At 52.4% G+C, this 19,275-nt stretch overlaps 1 protein-coding gene across 1 annotated transcript; it reads left to right on the forward strand.

Moving 5' to 3' along the window:
• The first annotated feature begins 5,900 nt into the window (after positions 1-5,900).
• FUT3 (fucosyltransferase 3 (Lewis blood group)) lies at positions 5,901-10,530 on the forward strand. The gene is made up of 2 exons (XM_090027213.1): positions 5,901-6,125; positions 7,457-10,530. The coding sequence occupies exon 2, from the start codon at positions 7,474-7,476 to the stop codon at positions 8,569-8,571; it is 1,098 nt and encodes a 365-aa protein (XP_089883339.1). The 5' UTR covers positions 5,901-6,125; positions 7,457-7,473; the 3' UTR covers positions 8,572-10,530.
• The last annotated feature ends 8,745 nt before the right edge of the window (positions 10,531-19,275 follow it).

Here is a 19,275-nt window from a genome sequence, read left to right on the forward strand (position 1 = left end):
GCGTCTGTCCCGTGGCGGCTCAGGGTCGGGCCACCGCATGCAAGCCTGGTGCTCAATGGCGCCATGTGCAAATCAGGGGCTGCAATGTCCCACGTCCGACAGGAAGGAAAGTGGTGCTGCGTCAGGGTCTGTGCTGCTCCCTCGCAGGCTCGGCGCTCCTTGTTGGGGTCGTTGACAGCTCACCGCCAGGGTCGTGGCCGACGGGACCCGCTGGGCTGTGGCAGGACCCATGAAGGATAGACGCTCCGCGGGTGTCAACCTGCCTGACTCCATTCAAGCCAGTGGAGTCGCTGACTTACACCCAGAGACATCAGTCAGTCCCGGCAGATGTCCCATTCCTGGGAAATCGCACGGTGTTTTGCAGCTTGGATGAGCAGGGAGACGCTCTTCCGCCCAGGGCCATGAAGCGTCCCCCAGGGGACCAGCTGGTCAAACAGGACGCAGTGCTTCTCCTGTTGGGTCCGTCCTCAAGGAGTGCCCAGGCAGGCCAGGGGACAGGGGCCCTTGGAGCTGCGTCTTGGTCCGACGTAGCCGGACAGGGAATTTCTGTGCAGCACAAATGGATCCCTCATCCTAGCAGACTGTCCCTAATCACAGCAGTATTTCCTCCGCCCAGCTCCTCCTGCCACTTCCACGTTGCCCTGTCATGCCTGAGCCTCCCTTGCTCTCCATTCGTCCCCGAATGTGGTGTCCCTTAGAGCATATCGGTCTTCTCCATGCTTGTCACGGCCCCTTCTGGTACCTCCAGCCCTGCGCCCAAATCAGGCAATTCTCTTTCTCTCCATCACCTGCCACTCGCTCCATCTTTCTTAGCAGGCCCTTACTACCGCCTCCAATCTTCTCTGTGTCATCAGGGAGATATCCCCTCAGTTCTGCCGTCCCGTCTGTGCTCTGAAGTAGCGCAGAAGAGCATTGTCCCCCCCACTAAAACCAGAATGGTCCTAGGATGTTGTTGACTTCAATGAAATTGGGAGGCAAGTGAGGCCAGTTTCCAGTGGCATCCTGTCTCTCTGATTTCCTGGCCAGCACCTCTCCTGCTGGTTTTCCCAGGGCTTCCAGGTTCCCAGCCCTTGCATGGTAGCTGGCTATGTACCGAGGTTCCCTGAGACCCCAGCTCTCCGGGTCTGGCAGCTCCCAGGCCAGTCAAGTGGCCACTTTCCCTCTTGGACTGCTCCCTGGAGAGCACTTGTGAAGGGTGAGTGGGCTGCCAAAGCCTTGGAGCTTTTCAGGGAATGGGAGATGTTGCTTCTGCTCGGCTCCGGCTATCGGGTCACTTCGTCCATCCCTGGCAAACGGAGAGTTGCTGCGGCACTGGGTTTTCAGTGGAAGATGTGTCACCGGTCACTGCTCTGAGTGCTGCATTCCCTACGGTAATGGATGGAGGCAAAGATTTTTTTTGCATGTTGTTAAAGGTGAGTGAGAGGGCCAGATTTGAAAGCATGCTGCTTCTCTCTTCAATTCGCTTCACAAGGCACTGACCTGGGTGCCCGAGACAAGCCAAGGGGGGCAAAGGTGTCTGAGAGTGCTTTATACCCTGCAACACTGGGCATCTGCTGCATACTTGCAATGCTTGCTGACTTGGATGGAGGATACTCAGGCTCACTGGCTCACAGCACCAAGTGTGTGGCAACTCTCCAAGCCCTTTGTGCACAAACCCTTAATGGTGTTTTCTGCAAAGAGTGGCAGGGTCAAGGTCTTAGGGAGAGGTTTGATATGTTCTGGTAGCCTCAGAGGTACATGATTTATGGCCTGGAGAAAACATTATGCCTTTCTTATTGCTGAGGCCAGTTGTAATAGTTTGGTCTGTAAACAAGAGATTTAACTATATACCCTGGTGTTCTTATGACTCCTTTATTTCATAAGGATGAAAACTTAGTAGGGGCTGAGACTGTGGCAGAACACATTCCACCCAACCAGGTTTTCTGTAGGTCTTATGCCCAGCAATTAAGAGATGAGCCTTCTTCACAATCACGCCTTCCCTGTGGCTGGAGAGTCATTCCGGTTCAACCATGTGCAGGCTCCTGCTACGGTGTTGCAGCAGAATAGGCTGGCAGTGGGCCAGGCTGGACTTCGCCGTGCATGCTGGAGATGGAGACGAATGAAGGAGCAGGGAACAAAGATCCCCCTGAAGTCTTTTTTCTCCTTTAGACTCAGGACGAGCAAGTTGAATAGTTGGAGAACTATTGGAAACCTTTGGGGTTGGGGGTTTTGGAAGGGGGCAAGGTCCACTGAGGTCATGTCCAGAAGATCACAGTCTGCAGTAAGGTGTAGGTCCACCCTGCAGTCAGGAGGTGCATGCCAACAGCAGGGAAACCCTCGTGGTACAATGCTTCCCAAGACCATACAGAAGCCCATGGCTCCATAGCTTTCCTGCTCTTGGTACCCAAACTAGTAAAATTAAAATTAACTCAAATACTCCTCAGTGTTCTGCAACATACTTCTATCTGCCGGGCAGACTTACCTTACATGTTTAGAGGTAAAGCCACCAGCTTAGGGGAGAAAGCTCCAGTGCACCCTCCCAGATACTTCTTTGGAACTGGAAATAATCTGCACCACTTCTGGTTCCAGGCCGGGCTAGGGGCAGGTTGATTTGTGCTGATGAGAAGAAGAGCTAATTGGCCTGGCCACAGGCTAGCAGAGATGCATCTTCACTGTTTCTGATTCCAGATGGAGCTAGTAGCCACCTCCTGAGCTGGAAGCAGGAGACCAGTGTTCAGGGAGCATCAGGCTGTGTCCTACTGGCAGACACTTCCTTGCATTGCAAGAAAATTGGAGATGGGGGAGATGGCAGATTCCCGACCAGTTCCTTAAATTGGGGAAAACATCTCATGTCGGAGACATCTTGGGGAAGCAGGAAGAGAGTCTCCACATTTGGGACCACCACAGAAAATCCAAGGCAGTCGGTCACTGTCTTCAGATGGACTCATAGGACACGGTGGCTAGTCTGTGCTGTAGCACCCGGTCATTCCTCTCTGCGCCAAACTCTTCTATCCATGGCACAGCCCAGTCTGGGGCACTGCTTGGCCCTTATGAAAATCTGTTTCTCTTCCAAAGAAAAGAAGGATTGCATTTCATTTAGGTTTTATAACTGCTGGATTTGTTGAGATGGGGGCATCGCCCTTCTCACTCAGAGCAACTCGGAGATGCAGTGGCTGGAAGCAGAAAAAAATGCTCTGGGAATAGCTCTGAAATGGCTGGTGTCGTGAAATGGCTGGTGTCGTGAAATGGCTGGTGTCGTGGGCACACCTGGAGCAGGAAGGCAGAGCTGCTGAATCATACACATATCCCTAAGGCAGGGCTAGCACCTGTTACTCCTAGGGACCACACCTGCTTGCAGCTTGCTAGTGGCAGAGGGCAACTGTTGGCGTGTCTGCCCTAAAATTGGTGCCCTTCAAAGCGGGGGGTCCGGAGTTGATACCTGCTATGACTCTGTGGATTTTAATCCCTGTCTTGCCATTGAAATTCATTCATTGCTCCCCACCTCCAGAGAAACTGCTGCCTGCGGGATAGGAGCAGACTCAGAATATCCTGGGGCTGGTGGAAGTTATGGCAGTTTCCAGGCTGTTGTGAGTTTGACAGGGGCTGTCTAGGCTAGGAGGGTAGGTCTCGGATGAGGTTAGCGGCTGAGTTCACTGGTCACCTGGATCTTTGCATCGGCCCAGGGGTCAGAAGACAGCAAAGACGTGGGCCTGACAATTGCAAAGAGCAAAGGTTGAGGCTGTGGTGGACAGCAGAGTGTGCCTCCTCTCTCCCAGCACGGTAGCGAGGTCAGCCCCTTTGCAAGGGGCAGTCTCCAGAGCACACGGTTGTGAGCCACCCGGTACGTATCTCACCCATGAGCTGGGCTTTTGAAAGGGAGGCCTGAGGGCCTGAGGCCCCCAGCTCCAACTGACCGCCTCCAGGAAGGGTCATGGCTCCTATTTCTTAGACACATTGGTATTAAAGATATGGTTCCTAGTTCCCAGTTAAGTGCACCTCTGATGTCTTTATGGCCTCTCCATAGGGTCCCCCTTTCGGGTTTCGGGTCTCCAGCCGCTCTGTCCCTCACCCTCTTGGTCTGTGCCCTCCTGGTGATTCCCTGCGACGGCACTGGCAGGGCTGACATTAGTTCAGACCCGACTGTCCTTCTCTTTCCCTCTTCTGGAGAAGCAAAACCAGCCAGGGCTTACAAAGCACAGTGCTATTTATTTTAGCGCAAAAGCATTAAGAGAAAATTTATCATGAAACAATGTACTAAGCCTACCGGGCCCAACTGTCAATAGCTCAGGGCTCTGGCTTTCCCAACCCCTTTCATTCTTTGTTCCACTCCGTGCCACAGTCTTACCTTCCTGGATCAAAGGAGAGTAACCCAACCCATGCCCCTATCAGGTTGGCCAATGTACAGTGCTCAGTGTAATGTTTGGTCAGCTTCTTCAACCCGTGCCAATCAGGATATGCAATGTTACCTAGGCATACAAGGCATTTCCGAACTCAATTGCTTGCCAGAGGCTTTGCAACTATTGTTTTCCAAAGCTATCATTTTCCTGCTAGCCTCACGCAGCACTTGGAATAGAGGTCTTGGAATATAGCATGTCTCTGTCACCTTGATGTTTACAAGCTACTGAGGTCTCAGATCTACCACAAGAGTAATTCGCTGCATCCTGCCGTGGACATTTTCTAACCCAACCTGAAGTCATCTGACCTCAGTCCTCTTTCCTGCCAGGGGCAGGGGGTCAGACACAATGATCCATTGGGTTCCTTCCAACTCTATAATCTATGAATCAATGAAAAGGCATGTGCAACTTGAGGCAGCCAGTGTTGACACTGTCGGATCCTGCCCCACAAACCAGTCAGTCTCCCTCGTCAAATGCCATATTTGCATTTTTGTTTGCATTAGACTCAAACCCTTAAACACTGCTCTAAGGCTGCAGGATGTACCAAGGCACACTTCACGGAAGGAGCAGCGCAAATCTAGTTTTGAGCCAGGGGCTGGCCTGTTGTCACTGAAATGACAAGCCTTTGACGGGGGAATAATGGCCTTTGAATGCAACTCCCTGCACCTGATTACCCCTCCCCGGAACTGATGTGAGCTCTGCCCTCCTATTCTAAATCCCAACCAGCAGCCTGTAGTGTTGTTGAAAGCGATTTCATCTTACGAAGTGGCCTTTATGCCTGAGTCAACTGCAGCCAAGCAAGCAGATTGCAAAGATCAGTTGGCTCTAGTCCAGAAAGCCAATAGTGAAGCTGTACCCAGAGCCTGAGAGGCACTGCGAACCCCATTCACCCATGCTGGAGGAGCTCAAAGGCAGGACCAAGCAAGCTGTACAGCAGTAGGTCTCTGTCCTACTGCTGGTCTTCCCCAAGCGGGCTGTCGAATCCTAATTTCGTGGACCTATGCACCTGGGACTGTCATGGTTGTGGAACTCAATGTGGGTAAGAGTCTGAAGCCCAAAGGTCTTTGCTGCCCATCAGTTCCTTCCTGACAAAGGGCTCCTGAGCCATTGTGGGACAGAGAGAAGAGGACCGTGGCACGTGGTGCTTTTGCATATGTCCTTTGAGGGCTGCATGGGGTGACCCTGGCGATGAAGAGCCTGCCAGATGGAAATCTCAGGGCATCTCTATCACTCATGTCCTGACTCTGCAAAGGACCCTTTTGGAGCCCTGGGAGCTCGGAAAGGCGACACATGAATCATTTGCACGCAATCCTTACTCGTTCTACCAGAGGAGCTACGTCACGTTCAACCCCAAAGGCAGGTATATTACGCTTGAGGATTTTCTAGGTGGGTTACTTATTTCTGATGACAGTGCTTAGTTAACCTCCCAGCAAATCAAGTTTGTTACACAGAGCTGGGGGTGGGGTGGGGGTGGGGCCTGGTGGTGATGAAGAGTGTGAATTTATTGCTAGATGACGCAGCATCAGTCCTAGCTGATTGGCACACCTGAACGAGATATGGTTGAACACCCAAGATAGACCTGCAGTCCACTCCCCTTCACCTTCCTCTTCTGCATCATTATCTTTTCCTTGCTCTGCCAAGCCACTTCATTTCCACTCTCCAGTTCCCATTTTTCTCAACGTGGGAGTTTTCCACAACAGAAGCTGCAGATCATCCAAGACTGCTTAGACCACTGCAGGGGCATCAAACAAGGTAACGATGGATTGTGTGCGCTGGGGGGGAGGACTGGACAGGACCACCTGCATTGCATTCCCACCTCACCTCCCCAAGCTCAGGCAAGTTTCTTTCCCTCTCTGTTACTCTTCCCTCTTCCACCTGTATCTGTTCTGACTCTGCAGTTTTTCTCAGAAGGGACCGTACCGGTGCATAGCGTGTCGCAACAAAAAGAGCTTTTATCTTACCATGGGTTTACTTCTTAATGTATTGATTCTGAGTTTCTTAAATGAGTCAACGACAAAGAAGTAAAGAAAAAGGAGGAGGAGAAGGAGGATGCCCACAGCAAAGGAAACCTGAGATCTCGGGCAGAGCCTGCCTCGTGTTCCTAAGTTTTTGTGCTTAAGCTAATTGTAGAAGCACGGTCAAAGAATGCTTTCATTCTGCGCCGAGCCAGTTTTGGAAGCAACATTCTTGGCATTTCATTTTGATGCCGAAGTGTTAACTCTACTGAGAGTCAAAACATTCACGTGCCATCAGGGAAGAGTTAGTGTAAGAAAATCACAGCGATCTTTTCCATACACAAAAAGAAAGGGTCGGTCAGAACCAGCCCGACTCGTTCACAAAGGGTGGCGGGACTCCTAACAGTCTATTTGTTGAAACCAGGCAGGACGTAAATTGGTATCCGAGCGTGCGTTTTGGGGCAGTAACTATAATGATTGCTCCCAGAGGGGGTGACACGAGTTCTTTGTATATGGGCTACCTTGTCTTTACAAATTAAGGCCTTGACTGACCTTGGATACCTAGAGTCCTGAGTACTCTCAGCACTGCACCCATCCTGCAGACTGCCCATAGGTCCACAATCCGCCATGTAACCCATTAGTGAGGGCAGATCACAGATACTTCTCTATACGAACCCATTCACATGAGCTGTTAGCCCTGGAGGCCCCCAGTTCAGTTCCCTGCCGGCATCCAGGACCTCAGCCCTTCAACTGCTGAGAGATCCCACCGCCTTCCAGCACCAGGGTCCTCCCAGCTGAATTACAGCTCCCCTCTCCCCAGCCAGCCGTTTTTGGCTCTGCTTTCTTCTTGGAAGTCGGGCAGCTGGGACAGCATGTTCGCTTCAGCTCAAGGAGTAGTTTGTACTGGAAGCGGTAATTCACAGCACTGCTGACATGCATGAAGGAGGTGAATTTGCCTCCGGGTGGGGAACCAAAGGACATGGCTGCCACAGGGCATGATATGGGGAGGGAATAGGTTTCCTGGTGGGTGTGCTCATATCTCTGGGCCTGCGTACTGTGCTACAAGTGTCCCTTCCCCTCTCTGCTCACTTATCGCTTGCTGCTAACTCACTGTTTCTGCATGTCCAGTGTTCTCAGATACACTTATGGAGGTCACGGGGCAGAAGAAAGGCTCCCTCTGCAAGCAGTTCTTCGCTGTGCTTCTCTTCCATTTCTTCTTCGGCATCTGCTTATTTACGTACATTCGGCACACCAGGGAACCAGAATCAATGCCCTGCAGTCACCCTCCCTCGGACCTGTCAGACTCACTAGCCTCACCGGAAATCACCTCAAGCCCGGAAAAGAAAGCCCCAGAGCTGACCATCCTGCTCTGGACTTGGCCCTTCGGGCAAAGTTTTCCTCTGACAAAATGCTCCAAGTTGCTTAACATGCCTGACTGTCATATCACAGCCGACCGCAACTGGTACCACAAGGCCAATGCTGTGATTATGCATCACAGGGATGTTTATTCTGGCCCAAGCAAGCTCCCCCGGGAGCCGAGACCCCCTTTCCAGCGCTGGATCTGGTTTAACCTGGAGTCTCCCACCCACAGCCCAAACCTGGGCGCCATGAACGGTATCTTCAACATGACCATGTCCTACCGAAAGGACTCTGACATCTTCTCACCCTATGGGAGCCTGGAGCTCCTCAGGCAGCCCTACAACTTCAGCATCCCAGTCAAGACCAAGCTGGTGGCCTGGGCAGTGAGCAACTGGAACCCAGCCTCACGGCGGGTGCAATACTACACCCAGCTGAAGAAGTACATCCACGTGGATGTGTACGGCCGTCAGCACAAGCCTCTGTCACATGAACAGTTGCTCCCCACTCTGTCCCAGTACAAATTTTACCTGGCCTTTGAGAACTCTCTGCACGAGGATTATATCACTGAGAAGCTCTGGAAGAATGCCCTGACCTCTGGGGCCGTGCCAGTAGTTTGCGGGCCTCCTCGGGACAACTACGAGCGCTTTTTGCCCCCAGACGCCTTCATCCACATTGATGACTTCCCCAGCGCTCTGGAGCTGGCTCGGTACCTTGAGGAGCTGGATAAGGACCCTGTGCGCTATGAGCGCTACTTCCAGTGGCGAACCTGGCTGAGACCCTCCCCCGTGTCGAGCTGGATCTTTCACCTCTGCAACGCCTGCCAGGTTTTGCAGGGGACAGAGCGCTACCAGATCATGCACAGCTTGAGTACCTGGTTCCGGTAACCCATGCAGGCACAGTGCTCTGTTGCCTGATGTGGGCCGTTTTCCTCTGGCTTACTTGCAGTTAGCCAGGAGAGAGGCGTAATTTGCACTGCACAGAAACACGACTGCATTTGGTAAAGGCTGGGGGGATGTTCTTACCATCGAAACCAATGGGGCTTAATGCTCCCGTGGAACTTAAGCGTTTGAATACTTTTCTGGATCTGGCCCGTATTGAGGCAGGCTCAGAGGTTAGGATGCCTTAATTAATGCAGCTGTGGGGTTTTAATGGTACAGATTAAAGGCCGGTTTTCTGCAGCCGTAAACCCAAGGGTTCAGCAAGGGGGCTGGGCTCCTTCAGCTCATGAAGCAGCTCTCCCGGTGCTATTTTTTGCATGGGTGACTGCACTTGCAGTCATTCAGGGTGGGGGCAGCTTGGTGAATGCTACGTGCACATCTTCCCAGCGTGGAGAGTGGGAGCAATCTGGTCATATCCTCCGGAAATGAAGGAAGAGGAGGCTTGCCTCTCTGGTGTGGGCCCGGGGTAAGAGTACACATAGTCAGTACAGAGTACACTTTGTCGGGGCAGTGAATGCAAAAACCAGGCGGCACTGCATGGCGGGCGGTCTGTGGATCCCAGAGGGAGCCGTAAACCCTCTTGAATGCAGGTGTCTCTCCAAAGACGCTTGCCAACAGGAACTCTTGCTGACTCGGGGTCTATGAGGGCTCACATCCTGCCTCCTGAGGTGCGTTCAGTATCTGTGACAATAAACAAGATGCCCTCTCCTGGATGCCTCTTATGCTTCTTTGCAGGGTGGCCTCCCGGGCGAGGAGTGAAGAAGCTCTTGGACTGGAATCAGGGCAGTCGGTCGGGGTCTCTTCCTGGCTGAAAGCCTTCCTCTTGCTTGGGGGCTTCTGAGACCCCACATCACTCCTCTGTCCCTCCTCTTAGCCTCTTGTCTTTTTTGGGCAGGCAGGGCACAGCACCCAGCACACAGGACCCTGAACTGGTTTGAAAATGAAGCATCCCAGAGACGCCTGGTGGAGGGCACTGCTGCCTCGTCCAAGTGAGTTCCCTCTCTCCACCCTTGATTCAGGCTGGTTTCTACGTTTCCTCCTTTCCTTTCAGGTTAATAGGTGCTTTTTCAATCACGGGCAAATTGTTTCTTCCCTGTCCCTGGACTCAAGGCTTGTGGCTGCACTTGCTGCATGCGAGCTCTGCCCTTTGTGAGGACCTGGTGCCTAGCCACACATAGGTATGTGCTGTGGGACATGCTAATTGCTACCTTTATTGCTTTCAAATTCCTGGCTGCAAAGTTTTTCTGGCAGAGGAAGGAGCTGAAACTCCCCTGAGGGTGGTGAAGCGAGGCCCTGCTGGTGCACTGGCTGCTCTCTGCCCAAAAGGCAGCAAGATAACAATGTGGACCTGCCCAGGGCCCTACTTAGAGACCACCGATCCTCCCACCTACCCATGGCATATTGCCAAGGCTGATGTCTGAGCCAAGAAACCTATGTTCTGTGTCTGGCCCTGATTAAGTCCCCTCCTGTCATCCTTTGTGTGCTCAGTTTCCAACTTACTGTGGGCCCAGACCTCCAGAGGGGCTACTGCACCATGAATCATGGTGGCCAACAGGGTCTTATGCTTCTGCTTTGCAGCAGCCCAAGTCTTGTTGTGCTGCGTGAGATCCCTCTTTGCTTTGCCCATGACGCGACGGGGGAGTGGTGGCCCTTGGTAGCATCAAGGCTGTGATTGTGCAACAGGGAGCTAATGGGTCTTTGGCTCTGTGGTGGCTGGATCTTGGTGGTTCAGTTGATCTCCTCCCCAGGACAACAATGTCTGTGGGATCTGGTCCTTGTGAGGCACCAGCAGGCCCCTACCCTGTGTCCCCTCTGCCAGGAAGCCTCCAAAACAAGGCAACTCCAGTGCTTGTTCCAGTGCCTTGCCAGCACCGCGCGTCTGCCCCTCTCCACCTGCTGCATCTCCCCACGGACTGCAAGCCTACAGGGCATCTCTGTGCAGAGCCCGGCATGACGGGGTCCTGGCCCCTGCTTCAGGATGGGGAATGGGAGTCAAAGCCAGTGCTCGGGGAGGTGGCAGCTCTGTGAACCCACCACTGCCACAGGGCAGGGGAACAGAGCTCCTGTTACACAATAGGAGGGAACTGGCCTTCAAGGCTGTTATAAAGTTGTATTATATTTTAACAGTGTTTTATCTGATGCACCTCATTCACAGGGCATGGGAAGGGTGCAGCTTCCTCAGCCTCATTCACAGGGCTGGGGCATATCCTGAGGGAGCTGCCCCTTCCCATGCTCTGGTTTATTGGAGAGCTGATAACCTCCGGGGTTGGGGTGGCACATTTACACTGTATTCACTGTGGTGTTTGCAGCTCCTGTAACCACCAGCCCAGATAGCTCTGAACTGAACCCTACAGGAAGCACTGGCAGCACAGCTGTGGCACCCGGGAGCTCAATGGGGGCGGCACCACCCACGTAAGAAGCTGGGTAAATACTCGCTGGCAGTTCCCAAGCTGCCCAGTTTATAGGTAGCTCAAACCACAGTCATGGTGGCAGCACTGCTGCCATGCCCCCAAAGCAGCCCTGCCCTGCTGTACAGACCCAGGAGGATGCAGCTATCAAAGGGGCAGCCAGTGGTGAGGACCCTTGGAGTCAGTCTTGAGCTCTCATCCCAGCCAGAGCACTCCCCACTCTGCGACTTCCTAGGTGCACCGACATCAGTGGGACCATTGCCCAGCCTCGGACCAGACCTCCACCTACAGTTCATTTTTAATGGGATGTTCAATATCCGTGGCCAGGACATACTGATCTACAGCTACAGCTGACTTGACTCAGGGCAGAACAGGCGAGCATGCTGTAGAGGTCCTGTCTGCATTGATCCATAGCATGTACGAGTCCTTTCTTGCCCGTTCTGCCACTGGGGCTTGGTTTTGTTGCTCAAGCTGGAGCAGGTTACGCTTTTAGGAACATATCCCTGGCTCAAGTGTCAGCCACGTGGGTGGCCACTGCAGAGCCACCAGTGCCTTTCAGCCTGTTCCACGTCAGATCCCAGAAGCCTCACACATCCCCAGGTACCCAGCAGGGATACCCAGGCCTCGTGAGCCCCCAGTATCATGGGACAAGACCCTGTGATGAGGGCTGCAGCTCATCAAGGCATTCACTTTCCAGGCAGCGTCCTTGTTCCCTCTTCTCCTACCCCTTTACAACTCCACACACAGCTGCAGGTCACCGGTGGGAACACTCACCCCTCTCCCACTCCTCAGTGATTATTTGGTGAGGATGGGTTTTCACTGCTTACTTGATGGCATTTCTCTCTGGGTCTGTGCTACCAAGACACTGTCCAGGCAGCTGGACTCACAGCTTCCTCTCCCCTTCACTGCACCGCACTGGATCTTGGCGCTGGCTATTTGATCCTCTACTACCTGGTACCCTAGAGCAATACTGGGTCCAGTTTTCCCTTGCTGGGGAGAGGCAGCTGCAGGCAGGTCCTGGCAGGGCATGGAGACAGAAACAAAATATTGAGCTTCCCCTTGTAACATAGTGTTGAGGAACAGCACCCGACTGGGAAGAATGGGGCACACGACAGCTCCCAGAGGAGCGACTGTCCGCACACAGGCAGAGCTACAGTTGGTTACACTCGAGACACGTGCCCAAGGTTATCGTTGCCGCCGTGAAAGCTAGAGAACAGAATCAGCCTAGATCTCCCGAGCCCCCATTCAGTGTCCAGCCCTTTGTGTCCCAATGGCAAGTCCCCAGCATGCAGGGTTGGCTGGCACCAAGTATAAGAGAACACGGTATGAAAAATCACTCTTGGCAGGAGGCTGCCAGGTGGGTAGAGACACCTGCTGCGCTGTGTACTTGTCGCTAATTGGAAAGGTCGTATTGGTTTGGGAGCAAAGGGAACCTGTAGAACAAGTATACCTGGAACACACCTGGCGAATGGTTCTGGGGCTGTTCCCAAGGGGAGCCAATACTCCATTGTTGGAGTATTTTTATTACTGCAAACTGGGTTTGGTCAGAATTGGCTCGCAAGGCCCTTTTAGTTTTCAGCCCCTGCAAGACTGAAAGCAGCAACTCTACAAGGGAGGGAGCGGGAGGAAAAGCCCTCTCCGAGAACCTTTAGTAGGTAACTTTCAGTGCAACTGTATATGATTAGAGCCAAATAAAAGGATAGCACAAAGTATCAGGTATAACACATAAGAACATAAGAAACACCATTTACTGAGTCAGACCCTAGGTCCGTCTTGCCCTGTGTCCCGTCTCGCACAGCAGCGGAGTGCACGCCGAAAGGGAGAGCAAACAGGATACAACCAGGGTTTTTTCCACTGTTCTTTTCTCACTTGCAGCTGCTGGTATTTAAGGTCCAGGAAGTCCTGATTCATAGGCTGTGTCCCTAACTCCCATGCTTAATAGCTCCCAATGCCCCTTTCCTCCAAGAACGTGTCCCATCCCGTTTTGAATCTGGCTAAGCTTTCATTTCCCACCACATCTGGTGGCCACGAGCTCCGCTCTTTCATAGTTTTATAGTTTCTAGGGTCGGAAGGGACCTGTGCAGATCACCTAGTCTGACCCCCTGCCCTGGCAGGAAAGAGTACTGGGGTCAAATGACCCCAGCCACGTGTTCATCCAACCTCCTCTTAAAGACCCCCAGGGTAGGAGCCAGCACCACTTCTCTTGGAAGTCGGTTCCAGACCCTAGCCACCCTGACCGTGAAGTCGCACCTCCTGATATCTAACTTAAACCTACCCTCTGCCAGCTTGTGACCGTTATTCCTGGTCACCCCTGGCAGTGCACGAGGGAACAGTGACTCCCCCAATGCCTGCTGGTCCGCCCTGACTAGTTTATAACAGGCCACGAGATCCCCCCTCGGCCTTCTCTTGCGGAGGCTGAACAGGTTCAGGTCCCGTCGCCTCTCCCTGACCATGCGAGTGGCCTCCTCTGGACCCTCTCCATGTTGTCCACATCCCTCCTGAAGTGCGGCGCCCAGAACTGGACGCAGTCCTCCAGCTGCGGCCTGACCGGTGCTGCGTAGAGGGGGAGGATCACCTCCCTGGACCTGCTCGAGATGCATCTGTGGATGCACGACAAGGTGCGGTTGGCCTTCCTTACTACCTCCCCACTCTGCCAGCCCATGTTCATCCTGGAGTCAATGACTCCAAGATCCTTTTCCGCCTCTGTGCTGACAAGAGGGGAGTTCCCTAACCTGTAGGTATGGTGCCGGTTAATGCCACACTGCATGAAAAAGAGCTTCCTTTTGCTAGTTTTAAACTGCCTACCCGCTAGTTTCATTTTGTGACCCCCTGATTCACAACCTTGGTTTGCCAGAACAGCAGTTTAAGTCAAGCAGAGAAGGGCCAAGGGGGGAAGCGGCCGCAGGCTGAAATGCGCTTCACCTCTGTTTCTGAGGCTTTTTTTTGCTCTCTTCAAAATGGCATTTTTCCGATTAAAAAGAAAAGTGGGAAGGGTTCCTTCAAAACTCGTGACTACAGAACAGTCCAGCCAACAGCAAAATGGATCATTTCATTTACAAATAGATCAACACAAGCTGTTCTGGCATTTTCAAAGTACTCTCCTCCTGGAGACAGTTTCCTCTACCGAGGCATCACTGTGCCCTGAGCAGGTGTTGTGGGGGGTTCAGTGCGGTTTGGCTGGCAGCCTAGGGTTTAATGCAGTAGCCACCTGCTACATGCACCATCTCAAGGCTCCTACTGCAGCGGTGCAGGGCCTTGACCCTGTCACCTTGACCAAGAGGGTGGTTGCAGTAAGGGGCTGTGTCGACCCCTTCCCCCACAGGCTGATGAGGGGACTCGGGACACGAGCAGCTGCTGATTCCAGTTACCAGTGGCAAAGGGCAATCCTAGATTTGGTCCCCCCTTTAATTTAACATCAGTGCATGGGACCATCCCCCCACTAGTTAAACTATTGCCCCTAAACCCAGGGTGGTGCACGGTGGGACACCATCACCTCCGTTCTGCATGCTGGCTGAGACGCTCAGGATTGGGCTTGCTGAGCAGATAAACTGGGGGACCATGGTGGAAACCCCTGGGGCTTAGATGCTCAGCATATAGGGGCTTCTGCCTTTGCCCAGCAGCAGAAATGTAGGTATCGAGGGGTCTTCAGCATCAGAAACCCAGGTGCGTGGGAGTTTAAGGGCCTTCAGGGTTAGACAGCAGCTGAGCAGGGGTTTGGGAACGCCAGTCACAACTCAGTGCGAGACTTAAGGGCCTAATTGTGCTTCTAGGCCTCTACCCTGACACGGGTTCTTGGGATCTATGCTTGGTGGCAGCCCTTTGGCACAGAGCAACATCCCCTTCCCTCTTCATACCTGCAGTGCCAATTAAGTGGGGCACAAACCTACAGTTCAATCAGGCAAGAGCAAAATAGCTTTGCATGGGCATGAATCTTTGGCTGCTTAGATCATCAGGCAGCTGGAGAGACTATTACCTAGGATCCGGGAGCGGAACACAAAATTATAGCTCGACTCAGGCAGTGAGAACATACGGAGTCCGGCAGAGCCCTGGGGACATGGGCAGGGGTGCGTGGCCTGCCAGGTCAGTGGCACCGACTGCTCGGTGCATGCAACAGCTGTGCACGCGGAGTTTGGTGCCACCTTCTGGAACGCAATGCCCTCGATTAAACAGCCGAACGAGGCACTCCTCGCTAGTGCTTTGATGGTGGGGCTGACTTTCCAGGCAATGGAAATAAAAGTACTTAAAAGAGTTTAGCAAGCAGCAGTGAAAAGTAGTTGGCAAAGCATAAACAGAGGGACCTGCTGCACTTTCAATCTGTACCGAGGACCAGCTCCCCGGGGGGCTTGACTGCAGGGGGAGGCTGCCTGTATGTACCGTGAGTTTGATCTGCCGAGTTGTCATTTCCACCTATGCCACAAGGGTCCTCTATTGCAGTGGTCTCCAAGCTTTTTTGATTGCGCACCCCCAGCAGTAAAAATTTTTGAGCATGCACCCCCCAATATATGTATATTTATTTATTTATAAATTATATACATGTAGTACTGTAGTAATATATTAGGTACAATATATATAGATAAAAAATAAATATAAATAGAAGTCCTACTATTTTCTTCCCGTACCACAATGGATCATCTTGCGCACCCCACTTTGGAGACCGCTGCTTGGAAGGGCATTCCCAAAGACTCAGGGTGAGTGTTACAGGAGTAGTCCGGTCTGCAAAATGGGTAATGACACGAGAACGTGCTTCCTAAGCTGATGTCTTGTGCCCAGTCCGGTGTGAGCAGGGCCTGATTCTGTGTCGTCTGCACCAAGTGCTCCTGTTCTGATCTGGTGACATTTCATACCACGTACCACAATGCATGGCACAAAATACTGGGTAGTGGAGCACCGGGACAACAATTTCTCCTCTCTTTCAGACCTAGGGTCTCTAAATGCTGCCACAAGACCGATATACCGAAGAGTGACAGCGCATCTCCTGGCTGCACGCTCTGGATTGCTTCTGCACGAGCACCAGCCAGAGGTTTTTTTAATGACCTCCCATGCATCCAGCCAATTCAGGCTCCAATTGACTGAGCAGAGAGGAGCTCAGCAAGCCATTGCTGTGCACATCTGGCAGAGATTCCAATGTGTGTTGGGTAATGGAGTCCTAAGCGGCCAGAACAGCCTCGTAAAGCCAATTCCCTTAATCTGTTAAGGGCAAATTGTTGATGTTAAAAGCCCTGAGCCCACCTCACTGCGTAAGATTCATTTTGTTCTTTCATAAATCCAGCTCCGTGCCACAATCTCTGCAACAGCTCATGTACAAAAAAACTCCCCCCTCTGAAATAACACAAAACCTGCCAAGGCACCAAAATGAATGGGATTAGCTCAGCACTACCTTTGCTTGTTTGCTTCCATCCCTCTGAGCATGCAGAAGACCCTGAGAAAGCACTTCAAGTCACTCCTTAAAGTAGCTTTGGCACCAAGGAGCTACAACCACCTTTCCCCCAGTTTTGTGCATTAAGTCAAACTGGGAATGGTGGTGGCAGAGTAGAGATGGCCGAGCCCATCCAAGGTTAGGGTGGCCTTGGTAATAAGTAGCATATGATCCTCCGAAGGCAGTGTAAAAAACATAGGAAAGTCTGCAGGAGACAGAGCACAGAAGAAGCTGTCCAGGGAGAAGACCCGCGTTGTTACAGAACCAAGCCCAGTATATGTCAGAGCACAGCTGGGCATCTGAATGCAAACTGGGGCATGACTTCTACCAAACGGAGACCTCTGCTCCACAGTGATTTACTCTTCTGCTTAACGTGATACCAGTGAGCAATCCATTAATGTAAGGAATGCTGCTTACTGCTGGAAAATAAATTACTTTGAATAAATGTTTGCAGGACCGGGGCCTTGGCTAGCAAGCACCGTTGTTATCTAAGTGCTTGGAAAGTCTTCTGTATATTGGGACTGCTGATCTCCCTCGCATCTTCTAGAGGCTACTTCAGTCTAAATGCTTTTTGCCGAGGAGGATTTCAAGCATATGACAACCAGCGGATGATGAGGCGGGTCAAGGAGCACTAGGTAACAGCGAGACGGCCGCAAGCCGCGATCCCAGCTTGCCCGCCACAGAGATGCAGCATTTGGAGGCATCGTGGCACAGGCGATTCCAAGTCTTAGGATGTGGTGCTAGAATTGGGGTAAGTTCCTGGACTATTTTCTTTCCCTGGAAGAGGAGGACAGGGGCAGGTTTTCTCCAGGCTGGGGTGGGAGAGTTGATTGCTGACCGCTAGAAACATCTGCAGCTATTTTGGGATGTTTTCAGGAAACTGCACCAAGTATCATGTGGAAAACCTGAGCCCGAGGCCTGCTGGGTTCCAATGCATCGGGACCGCAGGCAAAATAAATATTTGGGGTTATGATTTATGAGACTTCACCACGCTGCTCCTACAGCCAGAAGGCTCCCCGGGAAGAAGCCCAGAATTGCCACACCACCTTTAAAGGACCGGCTGACTCGTCTTATTTTAATGATGCCGCAGGCATCTGAGCCTGAGAATACGCAAGACCAGGCTGTCCAACCTGTAGCACCCCCGGGCTGCCCGGTGCTGTGTGTGAGCCCCTCTCCCACCGGCTGCTGCACTGCACAAGCCGCTGGTGCACCCCAGGGCCCCAACACATGGATGTGTTGCACCATGAAGTCTCCCCCCTCAAGTGCAGATGCTGTGCAGGGTCCCCAGGTTGCCCCCAAGCCCTCTGCCTGAGCCCCATGAGCTGTACTGCTCCCTCGAGCCCAGGAGTAGGGGCAGGCAGTGGAAACTGGAGGAGAAATGGGGAGTCCAGAGTCGCAGGAGAGCGAACTGGGGAATGGTGTCCAGAGCAGAAGCTGCAGTGGAAACCCTTGGGGGTCATGAGGCCCATTTGGACACCCTGGCAGCAAGCACCGTGCAGGGGTGCACCACGCACCAGGCTCAAACATGGGCCGTGTGTGGTGGGAAATCTGCCATGCGCTGTAGGCATTCACCCGATGAAGCTGGGCTGGAATCAGCGTGACATGCTGCGAACGGTTGAGCACTGTTTGATTAATGCTACGTTCCCAGAACGGGGGAGCTTGCGGCTGTGGGATCAAAGGGAAGCGAGTTTACAGTGCTGGGCCACAGAGGCCGATTTCACGATTGGAAGGGAAAATTGACACTACAATCTAGAAGCTATGTGATGGAGAAATTCAATCCAGTGAAACATCTGGATTCCTGCACTGCAGATGACTAGCTGCCAGGGGCTGGGAAAAGCACAGTGCAAATGACAGTCACATTTTCATTCAGCACGAACGCAGGGCCCAGGTAACGTTGTTACAAAGCCCTTTAGCTCTTGCCCTTCTCCGAGTGCCGAACCTCACTTGTGGTTTAGCTTCCTGCCCCCTTACAGCAGGCCTGCTTGTTTTACACACTGGTTGGAAGGAGATGGGCCAAAAAACGAAGCACCAAATGAAATTAGACTTTAAAAAAGAAAACGCTTGATGGGATTTACCGAGAAGATGTTCCAATCTTGCGAGGAAATTCTGTTCCTTAAATTGTACACCACTTTAATAATAGACTGGGTTTTTATCAGGGGTTAGTTTCGAGGCTGTTGTGGGAGAGGGTCGGATCTGTGCTCTCCGAAGCATGCGCTGAGATGCGGCTTTGTAACACAAAATGCAAGGCAGGACTTGTTTCTGGCTGGTGAGGCTGTGTCCTGTGATATTTTCCTCCTTTCCATCTGCCCCTGTGGCAGGATTGGTGGTACGTGAGAGGTGAGGATTTGGGCTAGTAGTGGAGCTGGCCAACTTTGGTCTATGGTCTGACTTAAAGGTTTCCTCAAGCAACCACTGCTGCTCCATTGACTCTGCTACGGCCCTCCTTTGACATGCCTTGGGAGCACACAATGGGAAGGGGTGGCCATAGAAAAGAGGACATCTACACAGGGAGTATGGCAAAGAGCATCTTCCCACTTGCCTCCTTTATAGTTTAATGGTGCAGAATCACTTAGTACTGTGGTGACTGGAGCGAAGACAGAAAGGTTACCCATTTACAGTGTTGGAGAGGTTTCCTCTGGCATCTCAAAACCAACAAACGGTGAACACCAGGGAGGGTGTTGGATAGGGGGTAGATCACTCTAGAGATGTCCAGTTCAGCCACTTCTGCTACTGTTGAAGATGGGTGATTGGGCTTGATGGACATTTAGTCTGACCCAGTATGGCACTTCTGTGTTCGCTGCAGATGGACTACAGACATAATAAGGC

This window comes from Crocodylus siamensis, chromosome 14 (assembly GCF_052110815.1).
Source record: "Crocodylus siamensis isolate JL-2025a chromosome 14, ASM5211081v1, whole genome shotgun sequence".
Classification (NCBI taxonomy): domain Eukaryota; kingdom Metazoa; phylum Chordata; order Crocodylia; family Crocodylidae; genus Crocodylus; species Crocodylus siamensis.

What these genes read in the sequence shown, in the direction of transcription:
- FUT3 (XM_090027213.1), top strand. Translation starts at nt 7,474, where the DNA reads ATGGAGGTCACGGGGCAGAAGAAAGGCTCCCTCTGCAAGCAGTTCTTC.